This window comes from Melanaphis sacchari, unplaced genomic scaffold (genome assembly GCF_002803265.2).
Source record: "Melanaphis sacchari strain LSU unplaced genomic scaffold, SCAv2.0 Contig11_pilon_pilon, whole genome shotgun sequence".
NCBI lineage: Eukaryota > Metazoa > Arthropoda > Insecta > Hemiptera > Aphididae > Melanaphis > Melanaphis sacchari.
This window is the reverse complement of record NW_020270469.1, coordinates 2,804,329-2,825,785: the sequence shown is the minus strand read 5'-3', so window position 1 is coordinate 2,825,785 and position 21,457 is coordinate 2,804,329. Positions and strand designations below refer to the sequence as shown.

At 30.0% G+C, this 21,457-nt stretch overlaps 1 protein-coding gene and 1 non-coding gene across 4 annotated transcripts in view; one reads left to right on the top strand and one right to left on the bottom strand.

Moving 5' to 3' along the window:
• The window catches only part of LOC112604358 (RNA-binding protein Musashi homolog Rbp6-like), a gene marked incomplete at its 3' end in the record, with an annotated part of 335,083 nt that overhangs the window by 278,592 nt on the left and 35,034 nt on the right, over positions 1 to 21,457 (top strand). For 2 of the 3 annotated variants that reach the window (XM_025353345.1, XM_025353344.1), the window contains 1 exon segment: positions 3,380 to 3,472. In XM_025353345.1, coding sequence (XP_025209130.1) covers positions 3,380 to 3,472 — 93 coding nt within the window. 3 annotated transcript variants of the gene reach the window in all.
• Positions 10,468 to 10,540, bottom strand: Trnar-ucg. The gene has a single exon. It is a non-coding gene; the product is annotated as a tRNA-Arg (tRNA).

Here is a 21,457-nt window from a genome sequence, read left to right as displayed (position 1 = left end):
CTGTCAGTCTGTTGTTGTTATCGTTCGTCGTCGCGTCGCTCTCGCACGCCGCCGCAGTTCTGCGGTGCGTCGCACCAAAACGCCACGTTCTTGACGCGAATAACCTGCCGGCATTTTTCTTCCCACTCGACATACTCGTAATATTTTACATTGTTTGCAACATTATTTCAATATTTCGATTGATTTGAACGTGCTACGGGTCAAAACGCGTACCCGACCGCAGCATCAATAACATAATATCACATTATTATAACATTGTAATAATCGTCATTTGAAAGCCGCGACACCAAACAATACTGTCGCCGCTGTACCGCTGCTGCAGTCTGCAATACACACGGCCGCTGTACACGCTGCTCTACCGCTGCCGCTCCTATAGCGTGCTATAGCATTATCATTACCCACGAGTTATCAACACCCACGTAAACACGGAACCCTGTCCGTTCGGTGGGTCCCCCCTTTTCCCCGTAGCCGTCTACGCAGCTCCTCCTCCTCCTCCACCACCGCCGCAACACCATCACCATCACCATCCGGTTCACCACCATCCTACTCATCACCAACACCACCACCACCAACACCAGCAACAACACCAACAGTCCGTGGTCACTGTCTGCCACCAGACTCCTAAAAACATGGTACGTAATGGACAACGACAATATTTAAATTACACTATGAATATTATGATATTGGTAAGACGACGGTATGCAATCGCGTCGCAAGTCTGTCGTCGTTCGGTAGACAGTCAAGCGCGCGTGTTTTCGCGTAATTTTTGCGTAATTTTGTTCTGCGTCGGTGACTGATGTTTTTTTTTTTTTTTTTAAAGACAAAAAATATATGCTTTTTATGAATCTCTTTGCCTGTATAGTTGAGTGTAACGAGTTCGGCCGTATGCATACTTACATTTTTATTTTACTTTTTTTTTTTTTTTTATTGTTCGAAACAAATATAATTTCTTACCCGTTTTTACCGCGTAAAATCACTTTCCGCACAGATAGCAGCACGGACCACACCGCGAAAACGACGAATATATGTTTTTTATTTTTGTTTTTCCCCTTTTTCGGTCCCCGGACAATTTGATATAATTTATCGCTCCGTCCACCGATCCCTATCCACCGTTACATCCACCTTCCGCTCCGCCACAACCGTTTTGTTTCCCGGTTGGAGCCCAGCGTATACAGTCCATAGGGCTGAACCCAGAGCGTTTCGGGATATCCGATTTAAATGCGAAATGTTTTCCACCCCCACCACCCAACATTCACTACACAACACCCCATGCCGATCCTCCACCACCACCCACCTAAACGTAGCGTCCCCTTCCACTTCTACCCATGCCACGCCACTAAACAACGCTACTGAATCACCCACCGTCGAGCGATATTGTGGTCGACGGGCGTAATCACGGGACCATAATAATACAAGATTCCTCTCTCGCGTTAATATATATTATAATATTATATTATATGCATGCCGATTAATTATTATTATTATTATCGCTATTCCATACTCGAACAAAATATTATATCCGCTTATATTATGATACAATGTACATTGATCTAATGTTCTACAACGAGTCTATTGTGTTATAATAATAAAAATATAATATCTGTAATTTGTTATTGTTTTTATTGTTTTTTTATGTGTCATTTTACTTTTTATTATTAATCACACAGATACGCAGTTATGCATATTATATATAAATATTAAATATATATAATTTGGACCACAAGTCTAATAACATCGTGTTATATTATTTATTGCACGTGTAAACAGTTATTGTATAACTGTTATGTAACTACATAATAATATTATAGCTAATAGGTGGGATACTACGTTTATAAAAACTAAATTTTATTTTATATTGAAACGTCATATTATAAACTATGTTATTTTATTATTAGGTATGTAATATACATATTACATACTGCATATTATATAATAATAATAATATTTATAAATACATGGATATAGGTATACTGAGTGTTGTTGTTTTGAAATACTGATGGACGCGCGCTTTAAATGCCGTAGATTTATTTATGACCGTGTCCCTCTCGGATGGCTCTATAAAATATTTAAACGGAATCGTATTTTCGAGAAATGATTTAAAAACTCTCGAAATCTAATGAATATTATATTATAATAAAGTTGGTCAAAATCTCGTTGCTTAATTTTTAATTTTTTTTTTTTTTTTTAACATTTTTGATATTATTATATTATACCTACTTGGTTGAGAGGATTTGGTTGGATTACATTTTTGAAATATAAATGATCGGCCTCGTTAAAATCCACTTATATAGAGATAAAAACTTGACCAATTGGAAATGGCGTGATTTTTAATGCTGTCAAAACTATATAAAAGTACCCTTTACGGTGGTAATTATGACACATATTTGTTTATCACTTTGGAAAAAAAATATCAATCGATAAAATAAAATTTTTTTTTATATTATGCTTGCTTAAACGTGCCTTTATAATCATTTATGCGTATGTTTTAAATGATATATATTTAAAACTTAGAGTACCTTCTAATAGGTAATAATTTTTCAATCACAAGTATACGTAGGAATTACGAATTGCTTAAGTATTTATTTTATTTTTCTTGAGATAAAATATAATTTAAACACAATATTCACATGCACATCATACAATATTAAAATATAATAATATCGTAATGGTTTTATATTTTGTTCAACTTAACGTAGTAGTGTTATTAATAGGTAATGGTAAATTATGTGCATCAATGTTAGTATGACGTATAAAAAAAAAAGGATTTATCAACAAGAAAGTTGATGCGAATTGCTTTTTTTTATACTTTTCACAAAAACACAGAATGGATGGTCATTTTGAAGTATCTTTTTATACCAAGTATCATTAGTCAATTTATATCTTTAGGCCACTGCCCACTTATAATTTGTTTTGTACACACATAGCGAGTTTAGTTCTCTCTTCAAGTTTTAATTCAATATATCTAATATAAAATATGGAATCCTGTTTATGTTTAGTGTTAGACTAATACACTTACAGTATATTCATCGTAGTATTATATCCTTAATGGTTTTTCCACTAAGTTTAACAATTTATTCAGGTCTAACCTAACCTCTATTATGACTTAATTTTAATCCTAAATAAAATATATTTACCTTTATATTATTTTTAAAAAATATACCTAAAATATTATATTTGATAACTTATCTATTTGTTTTTAGAAGCTATAAATTATGATATATTTACGTAATTAAATTATTTTTGGGAGAATAATATTTAAAATGTTTATATAAAAACTATATTATAGGTTAAATTACAAAGAAAAAAAAAAATGTATTGTAATTTATAATTTTACCTATCGTATATAAAATCGTATTTAATATCATATAATAAATTTCAGATGGTGACTCGAACGAAAAAAATCTTTGTCGGTGGTTTGTCGGCGCCAACAACATTAGAAGACGTCAAAAACTACTTTGAACAATTTGGACCGGTAAGTTTGTAGTTAACTTATTTGATGGATAGATAAAAGAGAAATTATTTACTTTAAAAAAACTTTATCTAACTTAGTAGATTCTAATAAGTAATAATATATAGATGTTTAAACTTAAGCCTAAACATTAAACGATAGTAAGATAAAACTCCCCATTTGTAATCTCTTACACTCAGGTTATTCGCTGTGCCCGTATACAACTTTATTTAAAAAGTAATGTGCGATGTTGATGTCAAACGCGTCACGAAAGTATTCATGGTTTTAGTTTTAAATAATTGTTCACCGTCAATGCTTGTTCTTTGCAGTTCGATTTTTCGATATTACTTCTGGAGTAAACTAACAATATGTATAACATGTACAAACTTTTCGTAAAAAAGTATTCTCATAACATTAAAATTAAAAATGGTTACCAAATTTGAACAGAGCACACGAAAAACCTGTTAAATATATTAAACAAGAAACAGTGCTCAGTTATTTGATTCGGTAATACTGCCCCAAAATGATCGGAGACTGGAGAGTTTTTTTTCTCGAAGTTATAATGTATTATGTGTGTGCATATACATAATCTAATGCATGCGTAAGCATATAGGTAGTACGTATAGTGTATATATATATATATATTTAATATTAATATATGGTTGGGTTAACCTATCTACAACCCGAATGAAGACCAAATCCCAGCGATGGCGATAATCATATATATTATATAAAATTAATAACTGTGATATATTATGCAAATCCATATGCATTATATATACCTATGGATAATATATACTTAGATTTTTGGGGGCGCAAAAAACATGTATGGCATACCTGCAATATTATACAGCGTTATTATATTATTATATTACAATACACCGTGCGTGCTAAAGCGTTTTCGAGGAAAAAAAACGAAATCCACTACAGATGACGATGACGATAATGTATAATACTCCGATGATATTATCGTAGATGAACGAGAAAGTATAATAATAATAAATTTTAAAAGCGAAAATATAGACCTAAATACTCCCTGGCGCATGTGTATAATAAACTATATATAATATTTTATTTGTATGTGTCACGTCACTGCGGACTGCGTTTGCATTATTTTTAAACGTCGGGAATTTGAATAAGTTAAATTTAACTTACCTCTAAATCAAACAAATCGTGTGAAATAAATATTTATAAATTCCGAATAATACTTGCTGTACTGAAAATATAGAATATTATAATGATTTATATTTTAGCTATCCACCTTTTTTTTCTCAACATAACTCTACCTTGCTTTTACGGATCTATAAACTAAATATGCCTGCCCTTCATTGAAAATTCCTAAGCCCACTTCTACGTGCTGCATACACATATCCGTATGTGCTGTTATACCAACCAATATACTTACATCATAGTATAAAATACTTGTACACGCTTGCAGAATATACGTGTTTGTGCGCAATGTATTCGAGCACCTGGAACGCATTACAGAACGGTTTTCTCGGTCGTGTCTCGCACTAACCGTTTTTTATTGCCGCTCAGGTTTTTGGACACGCTACCGCCGCGGCCGAGAGGAAGATAATCCGCGGCGGCGGCGGCGGCAGCATCCCTCGGAGGAATTGCCCGTCGGAGTCGTAAAATAGGTCGGCCAAACTGCTGCGGGAGCGATGGCCGAGGGATTGAATGACGGTGGGGTGGACGTGGAGAAGTAGTGGCGCAAAGGCGCAGGGGGAATATTTATTTATATATATATATACACTATAGGTGTGTACTGTGTGTACATTATATATACTATACGTTGAGAGCGAAAAAGAGAGAGAGAGATGCATAAGCCCAACAAGAAACTGTTATAAATCGATTATTATGTGGTGTCAGCTGAATGAAAGTGGCAAGAAAGATATATATATATATTATATGTATACATGGGTATATGTACGTGCAGTACAAAAGTATAGGTAAATTATATAGTGGAAGAGGAACAAAAATCCCGGACGGTAATTTCTATGCACTGGGGAAATTACGGACGGAGAAAAATTATTTTAAATGACTTTTCCCGTGCGTTTTCTCTAGCCATTTGTACTATTGTATATTATATACGCATTCTCTTTTTCTATAGTTATATATATATTTATATATATATATATATTTATATATATATATATATTTTATAATATATAGATACATAATATATCGTATGGCCTATTATTATATGTTTTTGAAAAAAAAATGTTTTAATGTTTTCCAAAGCTTGTATGAGTTCATTTTCCAAAACGACCGTTCTGCAAATACGAAACGTATATCACCAGGAATTTCAGATTGCAATAATAATATAATTTATATTATGATAGATGCAGATTTTTCTGATAATATCATCAGAGATTTAACAGAATTTATTTTTTAATGATTCCGACACAATTTATTACATATTTCTTAAATTTAAAAATTAACCATTATTTGTAGAAATACATTAGTTATTTTATGCATAAAATGGTAACAATTTCGAAGGGTAAAATGGTTACAAATGGTGATTATGTTATCCTAGTCATGACTCCTGGCATTATATACAGTCTCTTAGGTACCTCCTATGTCCGTTGCGTGATCTAATCAAAATTAACACAGATATCACCACTTCCAATTTCAATGTCAAGTTCTGTTTAATTTTCGGAAACAACGATTTTATTGTAGTAAATTGAGATGTAATTTAATTTCACTTACACGAACAACTTAATCAACCCTATACCATTATAATACCGATTCTGCAAAATACTAGTCGATTTAAATAAAATCAAATCTAAAAAGCTTTTTAACACGTTGTAGCTATACGTATAGAAGCTAGACATGATCGTTAATGAACCATATAGGTGTTGACCAAAATGTGGTTTATGTTTTATAATAATTAAATATAAATGTATGATTTATGAGATATAATATCGAGAATAAATGATTTACGTACATATAGTCAGTGATCAGCTGTGTAAGTAATATTTAATATACACTTCAATGACCTTTTAATTGAAAAAGAATATGCTATTCATTAAAATTCACTATGTTACAATATATAATATTCGCATATTATTAGAAGCTTTTATTGTAGTTTTAAATAATAATATATTTTTTTAAATCGCTTCATGAAGATAGGTGATCGTATACACTCACGTTTCAACTATATATAATTCGAAAAATTGAAATATTATGTATAATTTACTACTTAGTTATTATTTGCTTAATTCGCACTTTTCTTATACAACACACGGCCTAAATACAATTATTATGAGTTTTTGAAGAGAAAATGTATAAAAATATTTTATTAAATTACATAATAATATGTGCATGGAGTTTCAAGAGAATAGCTTAATATTAAATTATATGTAATGTAATGAATTTACGAGTAATTCAAAAAAAAAAAGTAAAAATAAAAACGGAAACCTGTGAAAACGGAATATTTGTTTTGGTCCCAATGGAATCCGTCTTAGATAAACTTTGAATAAAGTTTTTTTTTTAAATATTATATAGCAAGGGCGGCCAAATAGTCGATCGCAAACGATTTCGAAGTCGATCGTGTTAGAATTTATTTTAGGCTATGCACACGAAAATTAATATAGTGGTATAGTAATTTAATTATAAAAAAAATTTTTTATCGAAGTCAATCCTCAAAAAAGAAGTATATTTTTAGAAGATCGCGGCCAAAAAAAGTTTGGCCGTCCCTGTTATATAGTTTTTATATAATAATTATTAGTCAGTATATATTAATATACACCATAATATAATATAATATAATATATTAAATTGTATATAATTATAAAAATAATGTCTTTTTTAAGGTTGTGCATATCTATAGTTTAAATGTTATTAGGTCGTTTGCTTTAGAATGCATTTTCAATAATAATTTCAGAGTTTAATCCGTGTTTGCAGATTGCGTGTGTCGATGTATATATCTACATATTATTATAGTACATACCATATAATATTTTAACGCGCATGTGTGTCGTTCAACCGTAGTGATTTAATATTATCATAGGTAAACGATGTAATAATGTTATACGCTGCAGCAGCAGTTTTATCATATATTATTATTATTATTATTATTATTATTATTATTATTATTATTATTACACTATAATATAATTTATATAAGAGACAATATGATGTGCAGAGTGCAGCAGTGCAATTTTAGTCATTATCATATAGGTATACCCGGAGTTGCTGCAGTCGTAGACGTCACAGCATGATGATGTATATTGTATATTATAATATTATGACTGTACGACTACATCTGCAGCACTCGCAAACGGGTGCAGAGATCGGTTGGGTTTCCCGCAATGCCTATACGCACTGCGGAGCAGCAGTTAATTGAAAAGTTTTCACTCGCTGGTCATCGTCGTCGTATACATTATAATATATATTATACGATATTATACATGTATGATGTATATTTATGTACATATATAATATAATAAAAGCGTATGTGTGTGTAGGATTGAGCGCGCGTCGCTGAAGACGAAATAATTATCCGACGGTCGGACGGACCGCGTTTCTCTATGACGGTTACTCGTGAGACCACTGCAACGTGTGGTGACCGTGAGGGTCGTTGGGGCGGACGGGTCTCGACTCGGGGGACCGTACGGAGGTTCTCGGAACGGTTTATGTAGTTTCATTTGTCACGTCCGGAAATCGACGAGCGACGGGTCTCGAAAAGTTTCGTTTGGTACCTACCTATAATGTATATACGTCCGTTCGTCCTGCAGCCCACCCGGACCAGAAAATCATACTATACGGCCTGCAGACATTTTGTGTGCAATGCGATGATTATGTCGCACGAAATAAAATAATATTTCACACTGATTCACTGCTGCTTCTACCGCGATTAGCTGTTTAAACCGTGGATTTTCTTCGGCTCGGGAAATTTGTACGCCTACAGCCCAGTCACGAAATAATAAATATGCGAATATTTTATCGCGTTAACATTGTTTTTGCACGTCATGTATATACGTCATATTACAGCGCATTATTATGTAATAACAATAGTGAATGCATAATAGTATTGTATTTATCTTAATTCTCGGGCAGTAGGGCATATCCTGCAGTTAAAACGACGAGTCTCTCTTGCGTGAATTCGATTTTTACATTACTGCGCACTTCTATTCGTTTTATTAATGTCGTTATTCGCAGCTTAAGAAAAATAAGCCCAGTCCTGTAACCTTCAATCGAAATCCGTTATCTCTTACAACAGTCAAATCCGCCATATTTCTCATTATACTAGAAAATATATCATAATGTAAATTTGATTTCAATATTAATTCAGTATATTGTTAGAAAAAAAACCCCGTTGTCTGGCTTTATAAATTGGTTTGCTCAATATACAATACCATAGTCCATAGTTACTATGATAAATAAATGTAGATTAAATAAAAAAAAATATTCACGTTACTAACGGACTAAAGCTGCTAGATAATATACATACGTTTAAAATCAAACGTTATTGTTATCATTCTAGCGTATAAAATCATATAAAATGTAACTTTATATATTTTATCATTTATGTTATACATATATATAGGTATATACTTACTACGTGTTTTGATATTAAAATAGTATTTTTAATCTAAGTAAACTCGTAATACTCATTTATTGCAATCGTTGTTATCATGGGAAAATTTGTTTAGAAAAACTTCGCGTGTGACCGTGTGCTATCGGTTGGTGATCGGACTACCAGCACTTAAATATCGTATTATCTTATATTTTAATTTCTATGTACGTGTATTGATGTTGTACATAATAAATTGTGTAAATTACGCAATCGCAATGTACATTAAGCCTGTACACGCATAATTTTTTTAATTATTAGGTACTTATTCATTATATTGGTGTATTAATAGTTGCTTCCAAATAGATTTAACGCCGTTGGTATAATATTTAATGATGATTCGATTCAGCTCCAATTTGCCATGTGAGCAACTATAGGTACTACAAATATATATATCAGTAGAACAATACACTCGCCGAGAATTAAAATCGTACCCGGTTGAGTGGGGGAGGGGGCAGGCCAAAACACCTTCGCCGCGCACTGGTCGGTGTTGATTGGCTTGTAAAAACGAAAGGAACCATCAGAGACCGACGGTACCAAATTACGATAAGATTGAAATTGCAGTGGGGAACTAGTCCGTCGCCTGCGCGACGAGTAACGATCTTATTCCGCAGCGATGACGGACAATAGTCAATTATTGATACTATTATTACTATTGATATCACACGTTGTTGACTATTGAGAGTCTTAAATGGTTTTAATCGTGTGTACTATTATTTGTTGATGAAACCGCTGTAAATTAATATTGCGTCACATAATACTATGATCAAATTTTATTTATACGAGCAATATTTTCACGCATGAGGAAAAATAAAACTTATTTTTAAATAACGCTATGTTTTCATCCGACACGATTCGGTCGCAGCAGCTGCAGGTTTGATTTCTTCCAAAACTTATGATTTTATTTTCACGTATACACTATTAGGAAATTCCATATAATCGAGATTCTTCGGTAAACAAGTTATTGTTTCTTATGACCATAATAATACAAATCTATTAAAATTATCGTTTTTTGACGAATTCAATTATTTCATAAAGCAATCAAAATCATTAATTCATCCATTGGTTATTATAGTGTGATCTACGTTATTTACAAAATATTGTATCAGTCGAACGTCAAATTCTTAAAATATAATTTTGCTGGTAATCCGAGTACCTATTAAAACATATTCAGTTTTTGGTTTGCCGTTTAACCAATAACCTTACACAGTTGGACTCAATAATTTCGATTATAATAATATGTGAGCTTCCGATAATAATATTACGGTGGTGATCTATTTTTAGCTTCAATATTATTGTCGTCCCCGGCATCGTGCGTAGTTCTTAAAGTGTTCATGGTGGCGGTGCGGGAGTGGCGATGGTTACACTGACAACTAACGTCACTCATAATATTTTCTATTAAATTATTGACAAAAATTCAGAAAAAAACCTAATTTTACGTCCCCGGTGGGGGTCGAACCCACGACCCCTGGATCCGAAGTCCAGTACGCTTTCCACTGCGCCACAGGGACATACATTGACACTAATTAGTAATTATTGATTTAATATTTAAAATAGAAAATATTAAAAATATTAAAACTATAAAATCGCATGAAATTAAATTAAAAGTCGTAGTTCCGTTGACTATAAAATCGTCCATTTATAATTATTATTGACTAAAAATTGAAATAATCGACATATTATAGGCAATATAGCAATGCAATAGCCAATGTTAATTCAAAGCTTCGAGGATGTTACATTCTACATAATTAATAGGTAATTATATTCATTTTATGTGTACTATTTTTTATTTGTATATATCCGATTATTGTTTTTATAATATGTATTTACATCATAAATTAAAAGTAAAAACAGATTTATTTGAAATAGCTGTATTACATTTAGTAAATTATCTAAATTGTAAATTATATAATTTATTTATTAATCATAAATACTAAAAAGAAAATGTCCCCCAAAAAAAACCTTATGAGCAATAAGAAAATTTATTTTTTACAAAATAAATAGCATAGTATATTGTTGCTAGAACGTTTTTTAATTTTTTAAAACTAAACGGAATAAATACTATCCAAAATTTAAATACATTTTTGGAACTTACCTATCATATAAGAAATTAGGATACACGATTTGATGAGGAAGGGATCGGGGCTACTGCCTACTTCTATTTCTTTTCTTAGTTCTTTATTAATAATGGACTATAATTGAATTTAATAAAATGCAAAATAGCTCGTATTTTTATTTTTTTCTATTAATTGGTGATAACTTGATAAGTTTAATTATTTATCGATAAATTGTGGTTTAATTAATCATTACTATCTCGAGATTTGAAAATTGAATAATATAATTGGACTTAATTTTGGAATGGATATTAATTTTATTTCTATCAAAGATCCGTTTGACTCGTAAATGTATAATTTAAATACATAATTATTCATTGTCAGTAGTACTAACAAAATATTATTTCATTATATTAATAATTATTCTATTACCTATATTATCAGTAAATAAAGAATTAAAATAGTCAATGAATGATGGTGGTGTAGGTACTTAATTTTTTTTTATTGGTTTTATTGATTTTTTCGTCCATTATTATGTATTTGTTGAATATAGAACATATTGAAAAATTAAAACACTATTCATGGTTCATACTACTTTCCGAAGAAAAATCGAAGTCTATCGTATATCATGCACACTTTGTATACGAAAGCTTTCACTAGGTAACATAGCAACACCCTCCTAAATTTAATATGCAGTTTCTCATCATAATATTGTTTGTTGTAAGATTTGATTGTAGGATACATTTTTAGTTTACTCTGCAGAATAGTGTAGCTATGTATAGGTGTATAAACGTATAATTAAATTATGTAAATTATACTTCATTACTTTTTACTATTTAAAGTTATTAGAAATAGTTATGTTTTTAAGATTCGTTAAACCGTAAAATAATATTAATAATTAAATCTACTTACTCTATATTCTGTTATAAAATGTATCGGCATATTTGTGTTTATATTATATATTTTAATATAAAGGTTATAAATTATTTTATACAATAATATAGTAGTTTACTAGTATAGTATTCTGTATTACTAATAATATAAAAGTGTACTATAATATTATAAGAAAATCAAATATATAATATATTTTATTACTCTTTACCTAGAGGGCGCCACAATTGTTATATCGTTATTTCTGTCCGTATAATAATATATTTAACGTGTGCAATGTGCATAATAATATATTATATCTTAGACTATACAATATTTATTTTCGTGATTAATTAAATAATTACTTATTAATATTAATATCGCATTGTAATACATTTTATATAAATTATCCATAAAATATGTATGTCCAAACATGAGGAATTTTAATTAAACGATTTATACCACGCACCATCTATATAATAAAAATACACTGTGTTATAATAATAATAAAGAAATAAAATTATTAATATACAATATTATTATTAAAATTATTTAGGACTGTAATAAAAGTTCTCGCACGTTAAATTAATTCATTAAAATTAGATATGTATTTTACATGTTAAGGGAACGTAATTCTATTATGTGAATAACTGCTATTTTAAGTGTTTTGAAAATGTGCGTTTTAAATGGAAATTGTTTATGTTTGAATGGTAATTCTAAACTTCCATTAAATTAATGTATAATTTAATTTAATTTGTAGGAGTAAAACGTTAAATGAATCCAATTGCTAAAATTGTAAACAATTGTAAGCATTTTGGCATCTTCAAAAATAATTATGAATTTAGTATTTTATAACATCTACCGTGCTACAATTTTCTTCAATGTCTTAGTGAGAGAATAATGTATAAAAGTATAAAATACAAGTGGGTGGAAACTAGGTTAATTTGTGTTAAAATCACTATAACACGATATAGTTTATAATAAAGTCTAATATAAAATGTTCTATTTAAGTTTAGAAAATAGTTATACCTACACATTAAAGTGTTAATATAAATTGTCTGTCGGGAAAGACTGATGTAAGTAGGTACTTATAATTATTTACTGTAAGCTTGAGTTATAGATTTTTTTCTTATTTTTAACTAAATGTAGGTAAATAGATGAAACTACAATTTGATTGGACATCTTTGTGTTTTAATGTTAAATTTTTGAGATATTTTAGTAGGATCCAATGTTTATTGTCAAATTATGAAAATGTATTGATTGTAATTCACTAATGTTTACGTGGATAACTGTGAAAATCTAGATCATAAATCATAGTAGGTACCTATTACTAAAAGGCAAAATCCTATTACAGCAGTAAATATTATATTACACACAATATATATTATTATGCTCGTATGCAAACGGTTTATATTATTATGTGTACAACACCCGTTTCGATTATAAAATCTTCATATTATGCGATGATCATCGTTATAATAATTGTATCGTTTTATATTATTATTATTGTCATATTATTTTTTGATGCCTCGTTGCTATTCGCCTTGTAGAAAAGTAAATATAATAATTTAATACTCATATTATATGATATAGGTATGTGAGCATTATAATAAATCAACGTGAATACCAGCTATAAGGGTGGAGACTGCTATTATAGGTTAGTATCGTCTATACACGAAAATTTCTCTCATCGCATCATAAACGACTTTTGAGAAGAATGTTTAAGAGATTCACAAAACAGCACCACGAATACCTTTCCATCACGTCGGTGTCTGTGATGTATATAGATCGCTGTGTATAATAATAGTATACGCACGCCAAGCGTGGGTATTTTCGTTATATAAATGTGTGAAAAATGCTTCCACGCGGTTGGGGTAGACCATAAATCATATAATGTATATACGCTAATATATATATACCCGTTCTTGAGTACTTTGGCGTGCCTATACAGATGAGGAGATGTGAGCTTAAGCGACTACTACTAATACCTCGAAGAAATCGTGCAAACTACACGAGAATTTCGAAGGTATATATTTATGTTTTCAAAAAGTGTTATTTTTTTATACATGCCTACTGCTAAATCATATAGTTTTTGTTTAGTTTTCATCGATGTTTAGATATTTTCGATTCCCTCGATCAAAAAATATTACGTTATCACTGTTATCAGCAATGTTGTTAAGTGCTCTAAATTCGTATTGTTTTATTGTAAATGGAAATATTATTGCGTTATGTTAATAAAACTGTAATGATTATTGTATTATTATATTATACATAATAATTACATTTTTTTTGTCTACACATAATACACTTTGAAGTCTGAATTTCTCTTTACCGTGATATATAATACCTATACATAGGCCGTCGGTCGCTAGCTGAGTCATCGATTTCTGGGTGGCGCGTGCGGCGACCGCTATTTTTCAACGCGCGAAACCAACACTTAAAGTTTTTACCGGAACGAGGCGATAACCGGACACTCAGGTGAGTTATGGCGTTTAACCGTTACCACGTGTAAAGTTACAAATAGCCAGAGCCTATATTGCGCGCACATATACACACATATAAACACATTTGTGAGTTCGACCCTTACACAGCACATATACCGTACTTTCTCTTGGCGCACATAAAACCGGAAACGAGAATATATTTTCCTGTTTAATCCTCGAACACGACGCATACCCACAACATATATAATATACTATCTGCTGCTGCTGTCTGTTTATATATATATATAGGGCTCTGTAGGTGCAAAGGGGTAGTTGTAGACGAGTAGCATACTCGGAACTTCAAGCTGCGTAATCTTATATAATAATATATGTATGTTTATATGTTTAGTATATATAGAGCGAATGACAGCCATTCCGTAACTGAGTGTAACACCGAGGCGGTAAAACGATACAGCGTAGAGTATGTAACGTGCGAGTTATATAATAATATGTATAGGTGGAATGGTAGGTATAATATTGCAGCGCAGACTTACGTATTTATATACCTACCTATTTATTTTTGCTCACATCTCCTCTCTTACCCAATTGTATAATGTATAAATCAATTGAAGGACAAAACTGTTAGAACCAATTCAAATAAAACCTATTTGGGTAAATTTTTTGGGAGTTTTTTTAAGGCCAAATAATTTAATGCGATATTTCTTTCGCAATAATAACAATAAGTTAGCGTGCATAAATTATAAATATTATTTACAATATCTGCATTATAAATATCAATGATATTAATTCATAAATTTAACGTAGAAATTTGAGATGATTATACTAAGTGTTGTACATATGCGTATAATAAACCAGCTTATTAATGAATTCGTGACCCTCTGTGTAACGTTAAATGAAACTTCGGTAAAATTTTGTAAATAATTTTGAATGATTTAAGCTCATAGTAAACGGGTTAGGAAGTAGCCATGTTGTTTTCAGTTGTTAAACAGTCTTTTCTTTATTATCTCCGTCTTTGCCGTTGTTCTGAATTTATTGTATTTTCCAAACGCAAATACAAATACAATTTATTAGAAATGGTAAATTGGTAAAACGATTACGAGATTATTTTACATATTAAAATTATATTAATTATTGTTTCTTTGACGTATTCATTATTTATTTATGTATATATTATATTATATAGGTATATTATGTCTTAGATCTATAACATTCATTGTAATATTATTGTAGTCAACAGTGATATTATAAAGTTGAATAGCTTGTAATTTATTATAATTTGTATTATTTTATGATAAAAAAATTATTATTATGTTAATTTAAGTTTAACATAAAACATTCTTATCGTTGTATAGCTATTTGTATAGTCCTATAGGTATTAGTTTCGAAATATAATATATAGGTATGTAATATAAATACATTTGTAACAGAAAGAAAATATTTATAAAGACACATTTTTGAATTATGAAAAGGAATTGTAAATAAATAATAATAATAATAAAATATAAAATATACATATTTTTTTATTCTATAGATAAAAATAATAATAATAATAATTTAATACACAAGTATTAAAATTATTGTTATTTTTTTAATACAAATAAGTTTTACTGTTCTATGCGATACAATATTTATCTTATTATTTTCTGAAGTATTATATTTAATCTTGATTAATCAGTATATAAATATTATAAATATTTGAGTGTGTTGAAAATAATTATTTATATACTATGGTAGATACGAGTATATTCAGAAAAAAAAGAAAATTACACAACATTTCAAAAATGGAAATCATATATTCCATTATTATTTTATCTTAATAACCATTATTTTAGATTATAATTGTGATTATTAGTAACGCCATTGATTACTTTGTATTCACTACGATATATAGTCTATTTGCAGTACCTATAAAACGCACTATTAACAAAAACACTGTGTCGTATAAATCGGTTTTGGGTTTTTATATTAATTTTATTACGTAATAAATATATATATGGTACTATTACTAGCGGATGTTTAGTGGTGATGGTAGTGGCAATGGGGTAGTAAATGTTGATGCTCCGAGAAGGTCAAAATATTTGTGCCATTCCAATTATTCCCAGTTTCGAATATTCAATGTTAAACCTAATTTCCCAGAGTTCTATAAACTACCATCTCTCGCTTCCCCGACCCCGCGTTCGTGCTAAACTTTCCCTGTTCTTGCGCCCATGTTTATTACACTTTAACATGTATCCACCCCTGTGAACCTTACTATATAATTTCCGTAGTGTGTCGCGCGTAACCGTGTTGGGCCCGCAAGGACTTTGGCCGTTCCGGCCCGAAACTTCTCGTCTAAATAGTAATTTTCGTACTGTGCCGGAAGTCGTGAACGTTCTGAGGTAAATAATAATTTCGTACCTGCAGCATCGCTGGGACAAAAGTCAAACAATAATAAACATTTTTAGAACGTAATATATTTTGCACCAGTGAATATTTACAGCTTTAAAAAATTAATATTGAAATAGATAACTGTCGAAATAATATGGATTTGCAGTAGTATAATAGTATCTACCTATTTTTAACCACTCTAAACAATAAGTGAGTTAAATAAATAATGATTATTTGATTATCACTATATAAGACAATCCTATAATGATAAATATTATATTATTATGGTGGACGAAACGTGTAGTAGTATCTAAATCCAATAATTCTTAATTATATTTTTAAATCATTTGTCCAATAAATGCGTATGATAATAATACGTTTCTCACATAATATTATCGTATTGCATATAGTGAATTTGCTTGTATGCGATATTATTGTGTGTATGTGTGTGTGAGTGTAATACGAAATATGACCTCGTGAGATATAGTCGATGGAGACCCTTTCGGAAGACGAACTTCAATTGTTGTTCGTCGGTCAAAGAGAGGATAAAAACTTGATTTCTTTAAAAGCTTTTTCTAATATTTCGAATCAGAACAGAGGATCGGAAAATACAAAATGTTAGTTTTAGTTTTATGTCATCAAATGTCACCAAAGAATCAACTTTAGAATAAGAGCATAATTTAGAAAAAAAAAACATTTGAAGGAATAAAAATAATTGTTATATTATAAAGAAAACAGTGGTATTGTGTTTCTATGCGTATATTCTTAAAACGATTATGATAATTTTTATTTATTTTTTTTAAATTTTCTATAAATTGGTTTTGTCAATTATATTATTATCTACAGTATTTAACTTAATATTTTACATTTAAAAATATTTTTAAAGCGTTGATTAAATTAAATTAAAAATATTATCTTTATTTTATCATAATTCAATGTAAATTATCAACATAAATGGACAATATGGTAGTTTTCTATATTTTAGTAATGTATTTGTTAGTTTTTGTTTAACTTTGAACAGATAGAATGGATATAATTGTAATATTAATCTTTTAAATTCTCGTTTACCTACAAATAACAATTTATAAAATATTTTTGATAATGTAAATATTTTTGTGTTTTGTACCACGTGTATAGTTTATTCATGCGAAATTAAAGTAATAAATGTATATATATCCATGGTGTGCAACATATTTTACTTAACGAATTCGCGCAATCAACGCGGGACTGTACTAATATGTTAATGTAAAATTATGCATACGCAAATAGGATTGTTATGGTTGGGGGGAACCCAAACATGGTTTTACTTCGGTTGTTTTTTTATTATTATGATTACTATTATTATCATTATTATTATTACTATTCTTTTAGCTGTTGCTTTAGGGATTATTAAGTTCATTTGGACAGCGACAATTCACCGAAATTTATTCAATTGTATTGTTTACGCCAATGTAGAATATAAAACATTCAAGGGAAGTGTGTTTTATGCAAACGAATACTTTTTTGTTTTGTTTTATATTTACGCCAGGTTTTAACCACTCCTTGCTCACCGAAAGTGAGTTGTTGTTTTAGTTCTTTATCCCCGCATTTGTTTTCATAGGCGAAACACACAAAGCTTTTCCCGTTATTTTTATTTAAATTTTCTAACTTTATCCGTCCGTCTACAATACTCCGTCATATGAAGTAAATACATAATGGTTGAAGTATAAGGGGATTTTGATTTCATGTGAATCTTTAGTACACATACGAGTCAAATAGTTCATACGTTGCTCATTTTGTATTTAAAATAGAGATTTTTTTTTGTATTCAATTAAAATGATTCAATATAACTATAGGTATTACTTATTAGCTTAAAACAGTTAAAACGTTTTTTCTATTGAATCTATTTACATTTAAGGCAAATGTGGGATTTAAAGATAGAGTTTTAAATTAAATTAAAAATAGTTTTAATTGAAAATAATTTAATTATTGCTTTAAATAAATTTTCTTATCGACTTTTTTCATCCGTCAACTGAAATTGTGTTTTAGACAGAGAAGTTTTCTTAATCTCGTTTATTTGAAATCATTTTTTATATGATAACAGTATATTAAGATTAAAAATTACTTATTTATTCAATAAAGTTAAACTATGTATTTATATATTATCTGTCATATATAATGTTTATATGTTTTTTTGGAACATACATAATTCTTGTTTCACTAATTGAATTGAAAGGATTTTTTTTATAGTTAAAAAAAAAAAAATGATTTGTTAAAAAGTTATGTTTGCTCCGAAATGTTTATTAATTAAGCTATTCGATACTTAGTTTAATATAGTACAAGCAATTTGTAGGTTTCTATTTATTAATATGTATTACAGGTAATTAAACTATTATAGACAGAAAATCTTCAATAATAATAAAAATATTAAAGAACACGAATCGGTTTAGGTACAACATATTGCACGTGCATACTATTATAGAATTAATAGTATAATATGAATATTATACTTTATTAAATACTGATTTAGATCGCAAGTAAAAACAGCGTTATGTGGATTGTGATTTTCTATTTATCTTAATAAAAATTTAAGTTAAATATGTTCTGTATGCGTAATTCCTTAAAACTTTCTAATTTAAGACATAATATTATATTGTTAGAGTAAAGTGGAAGTTAGCTATTTGACGACGAAAGTTGAAACAAAGTCTGCGATTTTGTTTTACAGCTTATCGTACGTGAATCTTTAGATTGAAATTCGAATAAAAGCTTATGATTATTTTATCGATATACCTAACAAATAAATTTAATAAAAAAACGTAATGGTTAATGCTATTGCAAAGCGATTTAGAATTTATTGTCGTTTACCTGTAAAGAACGTCCGTTGTCGTTTCTACTTGGCGATTTTCGTAGAAATACTAGTTCTGTTCGTGATGGAATCGAAATACTTATATATTGACGGGCTTTGCAGTATTTGATCTTTAAACGTTTATGTTATTATTTTCAGAAATAGTAGTTTTCATCGCACCATGCGGTCGTGCATAATATTCGGCTAGCTGAATTGTCTTGTAGCAAATAAATATACGGTGAGTGGAATGGCTGGGTCGTAGATAGTGAAGATGGTAGACAGACACAGATGATGATGAGATAGCGGGGAACGTGGTAGTCGAAGGGGTTAGTTGAGATAAAAGAATAAACGGCATTCACTCGGTCTGACACTAATGAGGAGGGCAAAACTTTGTCGGCAGTGTTGGTGGTGGTGGCGTAGTCTGTCATGGAATTGTGTTGGAAAATGGCAAAGCGTATATAAAGGATATGAGATGAGACGACAGCGGGGAAAGTACTAGGGGTACACCATCATCGAATGAGACGCGTCGTTGTCGTTGTCAAGTCGGTCGAGTGCATCGTCAGCAGGAAAAGCTGCAGTGGCAAAAGCAGTAGAAGCAGTATACGTATATATATATATATAGTACATCCCTGTCCACAATAATAGCATTGCACTTTAGACTGTCGTACCTCTCCTGTTCACCCCCGCATTACCTTTATCGTCGCGGATCCAACTGCCGCCTTCGCTACCACTCTACTATCTTTGCTCTACGTCTAATCAACTCGATGACACACACGTGCACATATATTATACGTATATACTATATACATATACGTACACTCACATGTATACTCTCCAAAAGCTTCAGTCTTTCATTTTTTCTCTATTTTTTTCATCATATTTTTTTTTCATAACTCTTGACAATATATACTACCACTCGCGCTCGTAGTGTATTTTTCACTTAAGAGAGTTGCACGAGTGTAATTTGAAAACCTCAATTTTGTCACGAAACGATTATTATTATTTTTAATTTTTAAATTTCAAAGAAGATACACGTTCCTCTTCATCGAGCTAAGTTGCTGCGTATAATTGTACCAACAGAAGTTGACAATGTTTTTTTTTATTTTTTTATCAACTGATAGCGATATATGCATGTGCCACCTATAATTTTAATTAACTCGAAACGGATAGTATGACATTTAGTCTTATTGATTTTTACGTTAAATAATATTTAAATTAATTAAAGGTATGTTAAAAAATGTGATTTATATTTTAACAATTCAATATAGTGAATAATTATTTATTTAAAATTATGTAGTTTAAAAATTAAATCTATCTAAAATATCTATGTGGTTACATGATTTAAACTTAAAAAGTAATATCGATTTGCAATAAAAATCAAAAACATCTAACAGCATAATGAAGGATCAAAAGAAAATTATTGTATTTAAATCTGATTTACTACTTTATAGCTATGGATAGCGAAGAGTCCAGCAAATAATATAGTGGGACCAAATATATTCGGTTGTGTCGGATGTGTAATTAATTAAACCCAAAAGCCGGGAGTCGAAAATAAGCATAGATTAGCATAGTAATGACTAGGTTTTAACCCCCGTGCAGAACCATGTCCGTCACAAAAGGGGCTACCTCTGACAATGATATCGGTCCTAAAAGCAAAAGGACATAACACCCTCTCTTTACTTTAACATTATGACGTGTTGGTAGTTAAATCTTCCGTTTAAAAGATAAGTGATTATGAAAGGAGAATGCGTGCAAATTAATATAACGTATATAAATTATACATACATATATATATTGTGTAAATCTTGATCATGGCTGTATGTCGTTATTGTACAATACCACACTATTCTACCACTTACATATTATTTA